The sequence below is a fragment of the Panthera tigris genome, chromosome A1 (assembly GCF_018350195.1).
Source record: "Panthera tigris isolate Pti1 chromosome A1, P.tigris_Pti1_mat1.1, whole genome shotgun sequence".
NCBI lineage: Eukaryota > Metazoa > Chordata > Mammalia > Carnivora > Felidae > Panthera > Panthera tigris.
In genome coordinates this window covers 115,418,878-115,432,351 of record NC_056660.1, presented here as the reverse complement: position 1 = coordinate 115,432,351, position 13,474 = coordinate 115,418,878, and the positions used below count along the sequence as shown (strand labels likewise).

Genomic DNA, 13,474 nt, shown 5'->3' with positions numbered 1-13,474 from the left:
CAGCTGGAATCTCCACCGGGGCCAAGATCATGTCCGCTTGGCCCTCAGTACCTGACACGTGCCGAGTATCCGATACATACTTGGGCGCATGAACAAAGGAGAACATTCCCAAGCCCTGTCACTCCTGTACACGGAGACCCCACTGACCCCTCCCTCGTTTGAGGAGAGCAGTCTCACAGGAGAAGGCTGCCCTGGCTGCTCTTCCTGCCTGTGGCCAGAGGCCCCCCCGGGGGTTGGGCAGCCTGGTGGGCCGAGCAAGAGTAGTCCTCAGTGAAACACCCCATTTCATCACCTGCTCTGCCGTCCTGGGGCAGATGTCTGTCTGGACTGAGGGGAAGGCGAGGGCTGAGTTGGGGAGCAGTGTCAGGCGGGAAAGGGCTCTGGGCTTAGCTGTCGAGGGGCCCCACCCCTCCCCTGAGTGCTCGCATCAGTCTTGCTCAGGACCCCTGTGACTCACCGCCTGTCACAGTACAGCTCTACATCACTCATTCATTCAGCCAGTGACCAGTGAGCACCTACTTGGTGCCTGAGGCCAGGAATAGAGCGATTCTCCAACACATCCTCTCCCCACGGTCTCCACAGTCTAGAATGTTAAGAACTTGGTTTCCCCCAAGGTAGAAAGCCCCCAGATAGGGCAGGGAAATGCTCAGGGAATCTGCATGAGGCAGAGATTGCTCCTGGTTGGGTCGTTTAGAGAGGGCAGGGGCACCTGAGGACATCCTGAGTAATCAAGGTTAAGAGCGGCTGGTTACTGAGCTCTCTATCCCAGATACTGAGCTGTTCTTGACATACATTACCCCCATTTAATTCTGCCACAGTTGTAGGAGGTGGGTGAGATTGCCCCTGTTTTGCAGACAAGAAATAAAGGCTCAGAGACATTAAGCAACTTGTCTAGTTACACAAGACACTGGGCAGAACCAAGATGCAAACCGAGATGGGTCTGACGCCACGGCCTACGCGTCTGACCCTCTCAACTGTACTTCTGTGTGGGGAATGGCATGGCAGGGAAGCATGAGCAGAGGGCACAGAGACCGGCAGAATACAGAATAGACATATTTGGGGAGCAGCTGGTGATTTGATTTGCCTGGAATATGCAGTTCCTGAAGGGGAGTTGTAGGGAGCAAAGCAGAGAGGTGTGTATGGGAAGGGGGCCTATTCACTGACCCAGCAAGCTTCCCCCAAGGGCTCTGGCTGTTAGCCAGGGAAGGCAGGTGGCTTTTCTTCTACAGACATCGTGGAGCCAAGGGAGGTTTCTAAATGGAAGAGAGGCACATAGAAGTGAATCTGCCCCATGTTCACTGCCAGTGCATCAGTGTTGGGGGTAGAGGAAGCAGTATAACCTGAACCAGGCAGACAAGGGAGGGTTAGGAGGGCTAGGAGGGTAAAGAGGCTTGGTAGAAGGTGAATGGTCTTGACCTTTGGAGAGAGTCAAGAGTGACACAGTTGTCACAGATGACAAGGTGACTGAAAGAGGGAACCCAGGAGAAAGAGTGGTCTGAGAGAGATGATGGAGAAACTGGTTTCCCACATGCTGTGTTTGAGCCAGTGACTAAATATCTAGGCAGTCATTCATTTTGGGGTGAATCCCTTCCAGCCGCGCCCCCCCCCTCATTAGCCTGGACCCCAAGGCCCACATCTGAGCCTTCCAAGACCCCAGAGTGCCTAGACCAGGCTCTGCATGCTTGTTGATGGATTTGCAGGGAAGGAGTCTGGGCCTCCAGCAACCTGGGCCCCCTACACCCACTGAGGTACCTGCATTTGGTGAGCACATGGGCCTGTACGTCTCTCCTATCGTGCCTGCTAAGACCTTCCCCCCTGAAATGCAATGTTTCTTGGAATTCTTTCATTTTTGTTTTATCTTAAAAATCCCCATCATATGTCTGTTTGCTTTAATACAAAGATGCTGCTTTTTCTTACTAACGATCTTGGCAGAGCCTTCAGAAAGAGGCCCTGAGATCATCCTGCGGCTTTGCATGTATCCCAGTTTGAGAAGCCCGTCTTGTCTAGCATATAAGGTGCCTCCCCTTTCTCCACCCCCGCTACATTTCCTCATGACCCAGAACTTCAGAAACAACTTTCTCCAGCCAGGCTGAGGAGGTGGGAAGTGCAGGCCCGTCCTGAAGGGGGTAGGGGCTCTGGGATCTCCTCCTTGGCTCTCTCTCTGGGCTCTCTCTCTTGTGCAGCAGCTGCAGGCACTCCCCTCCGAGGGTTCTTCGGGGCTGGGCCCAAGACTTTGGCCCAGAGCCCAGTCTTCCCCAGTGGGGAGATTAAACAGAGTTTGGGCAAATGGTAAAGGCCTTCCAGGACTGTCATCTCTGCTTTGTCCACATTTCCACCCCCAGCAGCTGAAGGGGTGATAATGGTAAGAAGCCTTCCGTCCCTCCATAGAGAGCCTTCTTTTCCTCCATTCCTCTAACGTAGGCAGAAAGTGGTTTACAGATGAGTCAGCTGAGGCCCAGAGAGGCTAAACCACTTACCTAAGGGCCGAAGCTAGAAAATCAGGAGACAGGGACAAAGAGCTGAACTGCAGTGTCCCCAGCTGCCACTCTCTCCTCTGTTGCCGTGCTACTTCCTCTGTGCCTCATCTGTGTCAACTCTGGGTGGCTGTGGCCTGCGCCCCAAGTACTGGTAAGAACCCAGGGAGACCGTGTATCTGTTCTGAGCACCATATGCTGTCCCGGCAATGGGCACCTCTGTCCTGTGAACCTGTGCTGTGTTCCCCAGACATAGGTGACATCCCTTCACTCCCCCATCACTGGTGCTCATATCCCCACATCTCAGCCCTGAGACTACTCTAGGGACTGCAGCCCATACCTGCCTGAATCCTCCAGGAGCTGAGCATCTCTGGCTCGGCAGGGCCCCAAGGAAGCCAGCGTTTCTGTCAGGGTGCCTGGCTCCTGGCAGAGGGGGCTGGGGTGGCCATACTGTTGGCCCTGGTGGTCAGACCAGGCCTATTTATGCCCTACATTTGCACTGTATGGTTGGGTGTCCGTGGATGGGCACCCCTGGATGGGCAGGAGAAGCTCTGAAGCAGGAACTGTTTCTGTTGGTATTGGAGCTTCCAGATTTTGTCTCCTCCTCCTTCTTCCTTTCCCCTTCCTCTGTACCCGCCTTCCTGGAACAGGGTCTGCCTCCCCTCCTAGCTCCCATCCCCAGCTAACCCTGGCCCTTCTTCCCTCTACCTTGTACCTGAGGTGCCAGGCACCTGGCCTGTAGAGCTGAAGGCCTGATAGGGATGCAGGGAAATGGTCTTCTGGGAGGCTCTGCCTCCTGCCAGTCTCAGTGGAGCGCTACAACGGAGGCAGAATGCAGGAGCCATGTTGTCTTGCTCAAAACCCTATCTCTGATGCCGGGTGCCTGATATATCATAGAGATTGTTGGAGGTGGGTATTTGTTGGACGGGTGTGAGAATAGGGCAGGGCAGGCCCAGGCACCAGGCTGGGCCTGGTTGGCTGAGGGAATGTGGCTCAGGGAAAGCCAAGGGGCCCCAGCAGGGTGGACACTCCCTTTGGGAGGCCTGGCCTGGGAGTGTGAATGGCTCTTCTCCAGGCCATAGGGAGGATACCCGGCTGCCCGTTTCACAGAGTAGGCCCTCTGTGCCCACTTAAACCAGCTGTGCTTTTAGTGGGTCTTTTCTTTCTCATTTGAACTTGGAGTCTGTAATTAACCTCCAATAGGCTGCAGTCACTTTATGGGTAGGGGAAGGGTGGGGAGGGGGCCAGCCCGCAGCCCGCCAGCAGCATGGCAGTGGGAGACTTTGATGCCAGGCAGGCTGGCCGCATTGTCTCCAGGTGTTGCCCTGCAAAGGGGACTGCTCAGCCTTAGTCATGAGGTGAGGGTCATTAACCCTTTTAAGAGTCCGCTGTCCCTGCCGCCTTGTTACTAGGAGGGAGGCCGGGCCAGGTCCTCCCCGGCTGGGCTGCCTGGCCCTGTCCTGGGCGTCTGTCTTGCTCTCAGATCTCAGCGGGCTCCGCACCCACCGCCCACTGCCGAGAAGAATGAGGTCAAGCTGCTGGCAGCAGCGGTACCTCCTGGCCTCAGGGCTGGGATGTGTGAAAGGAGCTGCCCTGGTTGTTCTTGCTGTTGTTATCTTCAGTGAGATGCTTGGTGGGGATTCCCTCGCACACACATACAGGCCAGATGCCCTGGCTTGGCGTCAGGTGATGAGGAAGCAGAAGCCACCAGACACCCTGTGTGTGGCCCAGCTTGTGGCAACTGTGGAGATCCGTCTTAATGTTTGACAGGACCCATCCTCCAGGGAAATCTTTTCGTGGCAACCTGGGTCATCCTCGGGAGATCTTCCTCTTATTGTCCTAAAGCTGCCAAAGGAGACCTCCCCACATCCCCACTCCAGAGAGCACCGGTCCTGCTGCGTAGGTGGGCATTGTGCCAGGAGGAAGGGGGCTGGATGAAATAACCTCTCAAGAAGCATGGTAGCTCAGCAGAGAGGGCTTGGTTTGAGGAGGAGACGCTGCGGGAGGAAAAGGGAGGACTGCCATCACCAAGGGCCACCTAGGCCATCGGCTTGCTGTCTGCCCTTCCACGTGGGGGGAAGGAGCAGCCACAGGGAAGCAGGGTATCAGTGACGGTTTTGGGACCCCCTTCTTGTGCACCCAGATCTTCCTCTTTCTCCTACCGATGTCTCTCATCTGCCCACTCTCTTACGTGCTGGGGGGGCCTTTGAGATCCCTTCTGTGTGGGGAGGAACACAGACCCTTAGGACTGTGACACCTCCCTTTGGCTACAAAGTTGAATTTACAGAGAAGTTTATTGCAGTATTGTTAATATTACCAGAACATTCGAGACAACCCAATCAATTCATCTGAACAACGAGACATCATACAGCCATTAGAATGATTGAAGTTTATATTTCTAGATTTGGGAAAGTGTTTTTACAATATATTTACCAAACAGTAGGACATAAAACATTTTAGAAAAGTCTTGCAGGAGACATTTGAAAATGTCGATGGTGGTTTTTTCCCTGGAGGTAACTGAATGGATTTAGATGTGCTTTTCTTTCGCCTTACTTGTATTGTATAATGTTTCTACAACAGAAATGTATTTCTTATGTAACAAAACAATAACAAAGAGGGACAAACTAAACTCCTTGAGGGGTAGGAGGGGTTACCCCTACGAAGCTAGATCATTTCTGTCTTGGACAAAGCACAGAACCTGGCACACAGTAGGCACTCAGTAAACACAAGTCAGCTGAGTCAGGGGTGAGCGCCTGCCCACCAGATCGCTCCAGCTCTTGCCCTGACAAATCCTACCCATCCCAAGAAGCCTGTTCCTTTGCTTGTCTTAGCTCAGGCCCCAACACATTCTTGGGACACAGTACCATGATCTCCATACCTCACACTAGCAATGCACTATGGGCCCTGGGCCATAACATAGACGCAGACAATACTGGACCCCATGCAGAGAGGGTGCCCGGGCAGGAGTCAGAGCTGGCCCGGTCATGTCTGAAGCCCCAAAAGCACTGCCTCCAGGTCTGAGGTGTGAACAGCCACATAGCCTTGTCCCACATGTCCCCAGGGGTTGGTACTGGTTCCAAGGGCTGGAAACCACAGTGGGAGAAGCGATCGTGGCTCAGCAGAAGAATGACCTTAGAGAAGCCTGGGTGGCTCTCTCAGTTAAGTGTCTCACTTCAGCTTAGGTCATGATCTCGCTGTTCAAGGGTTTGAGCCGCACATCAGATTCTGTGCTGTCAGCACAGAGCCTACTTCGGATCCTCTTGTCTCACAATCTCTCTGCCCCTCCCCTGCTCATGTTCTTTCTCTCTCAAAATAAATGAATAAACATTAAAAAAAAAAAAATGACAAAACGTCAAATGTACATTTGACAAAATGTCAAATATTAAAATGTACAAAGTAAGATCAGGTCATTCCCTGACTTGTAAGCCTCTGATTTCTTCCCATCACATCTACAAAAACAAATCTGAGCCATCTCGGGGACATTGTCCATACTCCTCCCTATGGACTCGTGGGCTCTGGGCCCAGGAGTGAGGGAGCAGAGGTCCTCTGGCTATTGTTCCAAGTGCCACCTCAAGGGTCTTCTCTTTCCTGTCACCTGAGCCACTTCCCCTCCCCTCCAAGGAACTTGCCTGACACAAAAAATGCAGTCCATTCTCAGGGTCATATTCCCTTTCAAAACACCCATCTTTGGCTTCCAGAGAGCCATGAACTAAGATTTCTGTGAGCAGGGACCAGAACTAGACACTGTTAGAGAGGAGGCAAGGTTTGTAATATCTCAGATAAGTCTTGGAGGAACTGTTAATAAATGTAAAAGAAGACCCTTTGTAAAGAACATAGCATGATTCAAATGGATGGTTACTTTTATTTTGTCATCCTTCAGGCCATTGCTGTCAAATAGGAATATAATGCAATCCAAATGTGTAATTTAAAATTTTCTAGTAGGCACATAAGAGGTAAAAACACAAAAACAAAAACAAAAACAAATCCAGACTTCTCACCTTAGCTCACAGCCTCACATCGGTCACTGGGCCTACCTCTCCAGGCACCCCTCATGCTACCCCCCTGCCTTCCAGAGTCTTCCAGCCACATGGGCCTTTTTAGCCCTTGAACTCACTAAGCTCATTCCCACCTCCAGGACTTCATCCTGCTGCTTATTGCTGCCTCAGAGTCCCTATTGATTATTTGCTGCCGTCTATCCTCCTCCTCACTAAAACTCAGGTTCCCTAAGAGCAGGAATCTTATCTGTCTTGTTCACTGGTATCTATTCATGGCCCAGAACAGTGCCTGTCATATAGTAGGTTGAATGAATGAATGAATGATTGAATGAATGAGGAACAAGTGATTAGATGGGGTTGTTCTGAAGCGAGTAGATGATCAAGAAGCAGCTATCAGGTCACACAGAATTCCCACTAGAGTGGACTCCTTGTGATCTGAAATGCAATCCTGGATTTTCCAGTGGTGGCAGGGAATGCCTTTGGAGCCCCCAGGTCCTCAGCCCCCCTAAATTGGAGTTACGCCCGCTGTTTCTGGAGTCAGTCTGAACATAACCACGCCCTCTCCATCGCCACCATTAGCAGTAGCCCCAGGCCCAGTGTGTACTATTGTGTTAGGACTCATGCTGGGAAACCAGGTAGTAGAGTGACCACCATTTCCTCTCACCAGGTATCACCCCCATCTGCACCCTGGCTCGCTGAAGGGTGGGGGAAGGCAGGAGGCCCCTTTGTCTCAGAACTGCAAGAAAGGTCAACATTCCCCATGCAGTGGGGGGAGGCACCTTGGAACTTGAGAAGAGCTCTCTGCATCCCCAGTTTATGAGAAGGAGGAGGAGACTAGTTGGAGGTCACCAATTGACCAAGAGATTGTTAAATCACTAGGTGTCAACCTAACTTTAAAGGAAAGCCACCTGTGAAGATGTTTTTAGTTTGGCTCCAGTCACTGAGCTATATACTTACAAGATGTGCACTTTCCTTTATGTTATATATATCTTTAAATATATATATTCGGGGGCACCGGGCTGGCTCAGTCAGTTAAGCATCCGACTCTTGACTTTGGCTCAGGTCCTGATCTCACGGTTTGGGAGTTCGAGCCCTACATCGGGATTGGCAATGACAGAGCCTGCTTGGGACTCTCTACCCCTCTCTCTTTGCCCCTCCACTACTTACTTACTCTCTCTCTCTCTCTCCCTCTCTCTCTCTCTCTCAAAATAAATAAATATTAGGGGCGCCTGGGTGGCTCAGTCAGTTAAGCTGCCGACTTCGGCTTAGGTCATGATTTCGCGGTCCATGAGTTCGAGCCCTGCTTCGGGCTCTGTGCTGACAGCTCAGAGCCTGGAGCCTGTTTCTGATTATGTGTCTCCCTCTCTCTGACCCTCCCCCGTTCATGCTCTGTCTCTCCCTGTTTCAAAAATAAATAAACGTTAAAAATAAATAAATAAATAAATAATAGAAAAACATAAATATATTCACAACATCTAGGATATGTTCTAGGCACCTACATAATTGTTAAAGCTTCCTGTGTTTCTCAGTAGCATCTAAGGTTAAGAACTCTTGATAAGAAGTGACTAGGGACTCCAGAGCAAGTAGATGAAGGAGAGTGTGGTATAGGTAAAGGGCAAGGATGCTGAGGCAGGACTTCAATCATACTTAGAATAATGTTCCAGAAAGCCCAACAGACTGATAGGTTGATACACACAAAACCTCTGGGTGTCAAAAAAAACAAACAAACAAACAAACAAACAAAAAACACCCCAAACCAGCATTTAAAAATATAAGAAGCAGGCAATTGGGGAAAAAATTATAGCAAAAGGTTAATAGCCTTACTATTTATATAAAACTCTCACAGATCAAAAAGAAGATGAGCACCCATTAGAAAAACAGAGTACAGACATGAACAGGCAATTCAGAAATACAATGAGTCAATACATTTATAAAAAGTGGTCAGCCTCACCAGGAATCAAATAAATGCAAACTAAAACAACAAAGAGACGTTATCTTTTGCCTAGCTAATTGGCAAAGATTAAATACATGATAATACCTCATGTTAGTGAGGGTGTGGAAAAAACAGACACTGTCATTCACTGGTGGGAGTGCAAATTGGTGCAACCTTTCCAGAAGGCAATTTGGCAATGTTTAAGGATGAGGAAGACCGCATACCCTTTTGATGCAGCAATTCCACTTTTAGAAAGATTGCCTTAGGAAATTATTGTGGATAGTAAGAAAGAAACAATAATAGCTAACCTTTGTTTCATGCTCTGTGCAAGCCTGGCTTTACATGCATGGTCTCATATGATCCTTACAGCTATCATCCCATGAGGTAGGAGCTGTTATTATCACCCGTATTTCATGGATACGAAAACTGAGGCACAAAAGGATTAGGTCAATAGCCTGAGGACACAAAGCTAAGAAGTAGCAAAGCCTGGATTTGAATCCAGGCGGTCTGAGTCAAGAGCCATCCTGCGTGTCCAGCCGTACACGCTGGGTGTGTACAAAGGATGAACACTGCGTGCGCTGGATGAACACACTGGATATATATACTGAGTCAGGTTGCCAGGATGTTCCTCTGGGCCTGCTAATCCTGTGGGGGATGGGAGAAAACATGCTGCATACCCCAGGATAGGAATTGGTTGCATAAATGATGATACACCTACACCGGAATAGTATACAACCATTAAAAATGAGAAGATAATGTGTAAACAGTAGGGTTTGTATAAAATACCTGAAAGGTCTCTGAAATGATATAAACAGAACTGATAAAATTGGTTGCCTCCTACAAAGACAATTGTGTGACTGTGGAAAGAAGTTAGACGGTGACTTGTTTTTTTGTTTTATTTTAGAGAGAGAGAGAATGCAAGGTGGGGAGAGGGGGAGAGGGGTAGAGGGAGAAAGAATCCTTTTTTTTTAATGTTTATTTAAAGAGAGAGGGGGGCGCCTGGGTGGCTCGGTCGGTTAAGCGTCCGACTTCGGCTCAGGTCATGATCTCACGGTCCGTGGGTTCGAGCCCCACGTCGGGCTCTGTGCTGACAGCTCAGAGCCTGGAGCCTCTTTCAGATTCTGTGTCTCCCTCTCTCTGTGACCCTCCCCCATTCATGCTCTGTCTCTATCTCAAAAATAAACGTTAAAAAAAATAAAATAAAAAATAGAATAGAATAGAATTAAAATAGAATAGAATTAAAATAGAATAGAATTAAAATAGAATAGAATTAAAATAGAATAGAATTAAAATAGAATAGAATTAAAATAGAATAGAATTAAAATAAAATAAAATAAAATAAAATAAAATAAAATAAAATAATAAGAGAGAGCAGGGAAGAGGCAGAGAGAAAGAGGGAGGAGAGAGTCCTAAGCAGGCTCCACACTGCCAGGCAGAGCCCAATACAGGACTCGAACCCATGAACTGTGAGATCGTGACCAGAGCTGAAACCAAGAGTCAGATGCTTAACCAACTGACCCACCCAGGTGCTCCGGGAGAGAGGAGTCATAAGCAGGCTCCACGCTCAACATGGAGCCTGACCAACGTGGGCCTGGATCCCACAACACTGGCATCATGATCCAAGCCAAAATCAAGAGTCGGAGGCACAACCGACTGAGCCACCCAGGTGCCCCAGAGGGAGACTTGTTTTTTTAAACCATATACCCTTTACACTTCTTGAATTTTGATTTATGTGAAGATATGAAAATATGTATATATCTATAAATATATATACATGTAAGTTATGTTTAGAGCTATTCTGCATAACTTTATTTCCTTGAAATGCTACTGAGGGTTCTGAGAAAAAAAAGTTCTAAGACCCTTGGTTGGAGAATCAGACCAAAGTCAGTGATGATACTTCTTTAACCGTGTTTACCCACTCATTCCCCAAACCGATTTGATCATGGAACTCTTTCCTTAAGTAATACCTATTATCATCCCTCTGGATATTCATGTCCTATAGAATTCAGTTTGGGAAATGCTATTATTAATAATTAATGCCAATGGGCGCCTGACTGGCTCAGTAGGAGCATGTAGCTCTTGATCTCAGGATGGGGAGTTCAAGCCCCACGTTGGGCGTGGAGCCTATTTAAAATAAATAAACAAACAGGGGCGCCTGGATGGCTCAGCTGGTTAAACGTCTGACTCTTGATTTTGGCTCAGGTCATGACCTCACGGTTCGTGAGATTGAGACTCGCCTCTGGCTCTGCACCGACAGCACGGAGCCTGCTTGGGATTCTGTCTCTGCCCCTCCCCTGCTCGTGCTTTCTTTGTCTCAAAATAGATAAATAAACATGAAAATTTTTTTTAAATAGACAAAGTATTAAAAAATAATTAATGCCAAGCTCAAAGGCTTTGTTTCATTAAATGAAAGAAACAGGTTACTGACACTGACCCATTTGTTTACAATGCGTGCGTGTCGCTATACGTTACTTCTGAGTACTAGGATGATGGATGATTGCTTCTTTTATCCATCTATATTGTTAAGTTTTCCAAAATGAACAAAATCGTTTCACCAGCACTGTTTTTTGGGGTCTATGTTTATAGTTTTTGAGGCTTCAGGAGCCCTTTCTCTCTCTTCTCTCCCCGCTGGCATCTTCCCCCTGCCTCCAGGCAGCAGCTCAGAGGTAGGCTCAACGGGGGACCGCCAGGCCCCCTCAGGCACCTTCGTCCAGAGCCAACCTAGACCATTCAGTCACCGGACAACTCCCTAGCCCCAGCAGACCATCGCTTCTGCCGTTGGAAGGATTTCAACGAGGTCCTCATTCTCCCAAAAGAGACACAGGCTGCAAAACAGACACGAGGCTGCTACAAGCCTGACCTGTTGCAAACCCAGACACCTGGGCTCTGGTGCCAGCTCCGTGGCTGCCTGGCTGCTTGGCGTTGGTCAAGTTTCTTAACTTCTCTGAGTCTCATCTTCACCATCCATGTCAGCAATGACACTTGCCTTACAGAGCTCAGGGACCAAATGAGAGCATGCATGAAGGCATTGTGTAACGTGTGAAGGGCTATCCCAGTGGAAATTATTACAAACCACAGCAGGGAGCACGGGCTTGCCCTTACCTTCCTGTGAACAGAGTACTTTTTCCTTTTTTTTTTTTTTCTTCTTTTTTTGGTTTAGGTTGTTGAGGGGAGGGGGACAAGGAGATGAAGCATGGGAGAGTGGGCATGTGGAAACAGAATTATGTATAAGAAAAATGGGAGAAGCCTCTAGTAGCTTGACATTTGCAGGCCTGCAACACTAGGTGGGCCTGTGCCCACCAGTGTAGCTCCAAGCTTATCACCCAGACAGCTGCTCCACTCGACCCATCCAAGTGAGCCCAGCCGCCGGACCGCATGGGATTCTCCTGAGCCACAATGCTGACTCTGCCTGGCCCACCTCCCTTCCTACCCGCTCTGACCCCTTAGCCTTCTTCAGCTCTTAGCTAAGTTAGCTCCTCCCCCAGCCTGGATTGGGGTCGCTCCCCTCAGTTTTTGTAACTTCGGGCCTCTGTGAACCATGCTGTGATGTTAATGCCAGGTTACAGCTCTCCTACCAGACTGAACTTCCCGAGGACAAGAGCGGTGTCTGTCATCTTGGTCTGCCTATGTCCTCTAGGCCAGCTTAGGCCTGGGGGTCTGGGACACCAGTTAGAGCCTGAGCACTGAAGTCAAGGGAACCTGGGTTTGAATCCCAGTTCACCTTGAGGAAGCGACGTCACCATTTTGAGCCGCAGTTGTCGCCATCCATAAAGGGGCTTAATCGTTGCAGTGAGTTCATGGGGTTATTTTCATAAGCTAATGTTTATAAAATCCCTAGTACCATTCCAGGCATGAAGGAAAGCCCAGAGGTAGTAGCCACATTGACATCATGGCAGGCCCTCTGTGAACGCTTATCGAATTGAACTGGCAAATGACACCAGGAGGGGCGGCCCTTCCTGCACTGCTCACACTTGGCACTTGCCTGCCCCCTCTGCCACCAGTGCTCACCTCCCTGCCTTGTACCCCACAGCCACCCGGCCCAAGCTGAAGAAGATGAAGAGCCAGACGGGACAGGTGGGTGAGAAGCAATCACTGAAGTGTGAGGCAGCAGCGGGCAACCCTCAGCCCTCCTATCGCTGGTTCAAGGATGGCAAGGAGCTCAACCGCAGCCGTGACATTCGCATCAAGTACGGCAACGGCAGGTGAGAAAAAACACTCTGTCCACCCGGCTGCCCTCCATCCTCCCTGAAAAGGAGGGACCGGCCCTGGTCCCCCCTTCCTGGCCACACCCAACCTCTCCTTGCAGCTCTGGATTATGTTGGCCCAGTGTCGTGCAGGCTGTAGATGCTTAATGAATGCCTCTGGATGGATTATCAAACTCAGCTTTACCTGCGGAAGTCCCCTCTTGTCCCCAAAACTTCTCACAGGATCTGCCACAGTGTCCGAAAGCCCACATTTGGCCATCTTCGGGGAAAGACTGGTTCCAGGATGCGTCTGGGAGATCATGAGTGATGACCTCCACCTTTTTCTCTCCAACGCCAACCCTCTCACATCACCTCCCTTCTGAAAGCTTTCCCTCCACATCGCTGCCCCTCTCCCTCCTCCATTTCTTGCCCATACCACTTCTCTCCACCATCATGGAGGGTCAGTTTCATGTCCACTGACTCCACCCTGTCATCCTCCACACCTCTTTGCCTTCCTGGAATCTGCCTTGTAAATACATCCCCACTCTGCCTATGGCTGTGGCTCTTGAGAGACCTGGAGACCTCAGACCTCCCAAGCCCCTTGCCTCCAGGCCCCTCTGCAGCCAGTGGCATGGATGCCACCTGCTCTCTTGCCTCTGCAGCCCCCCTTCCTGGTCCTTCCGTGCCTCTGACCATTCTCTCAGTCACCATCAGGGCTGGAAGTTTCCTGTCTCGGGGGCTTCCCTCCTCTTCTCCCTCCCTCTCCACCTGTGGGTGATTTCACCCTCTCTGAGCTGATAACCCTGTGATGACTTTTTTGTTTTTATACCGGAGTTCCAGATCCACACTGCCAGCTGAACACTAGATACCACCCCCACGATACCCACA

At 49.7% G+C, this 13,474-nt stretch overlaps 1 protein-coding gene across 5 annotated transcripts in view; it reads left to right on the top strand.

Annotated features, from left to right (window-relative positions):
• Positions 1-13,474, top strand: part of NRG2 (neuregulin 2) — a 184,799-nt gene that overhangs the window by 135,513 nt on the left and 35,812 nt on the right. For all 5 annotated transcript variants that reach the window (XM_042985257.1, XM_042985253.1, XM_015535638.2 and 2 more), the window contains exon 2: positions 12,433-12,604. In XM_042985257.1, coding sequence (XP_042841191.1) covers positions 12,433-12,604 — 172 coding nt within the window. The remainder of the gene's footprint in view (positions 1-12,432; positions 12,605-13,474) is intronic.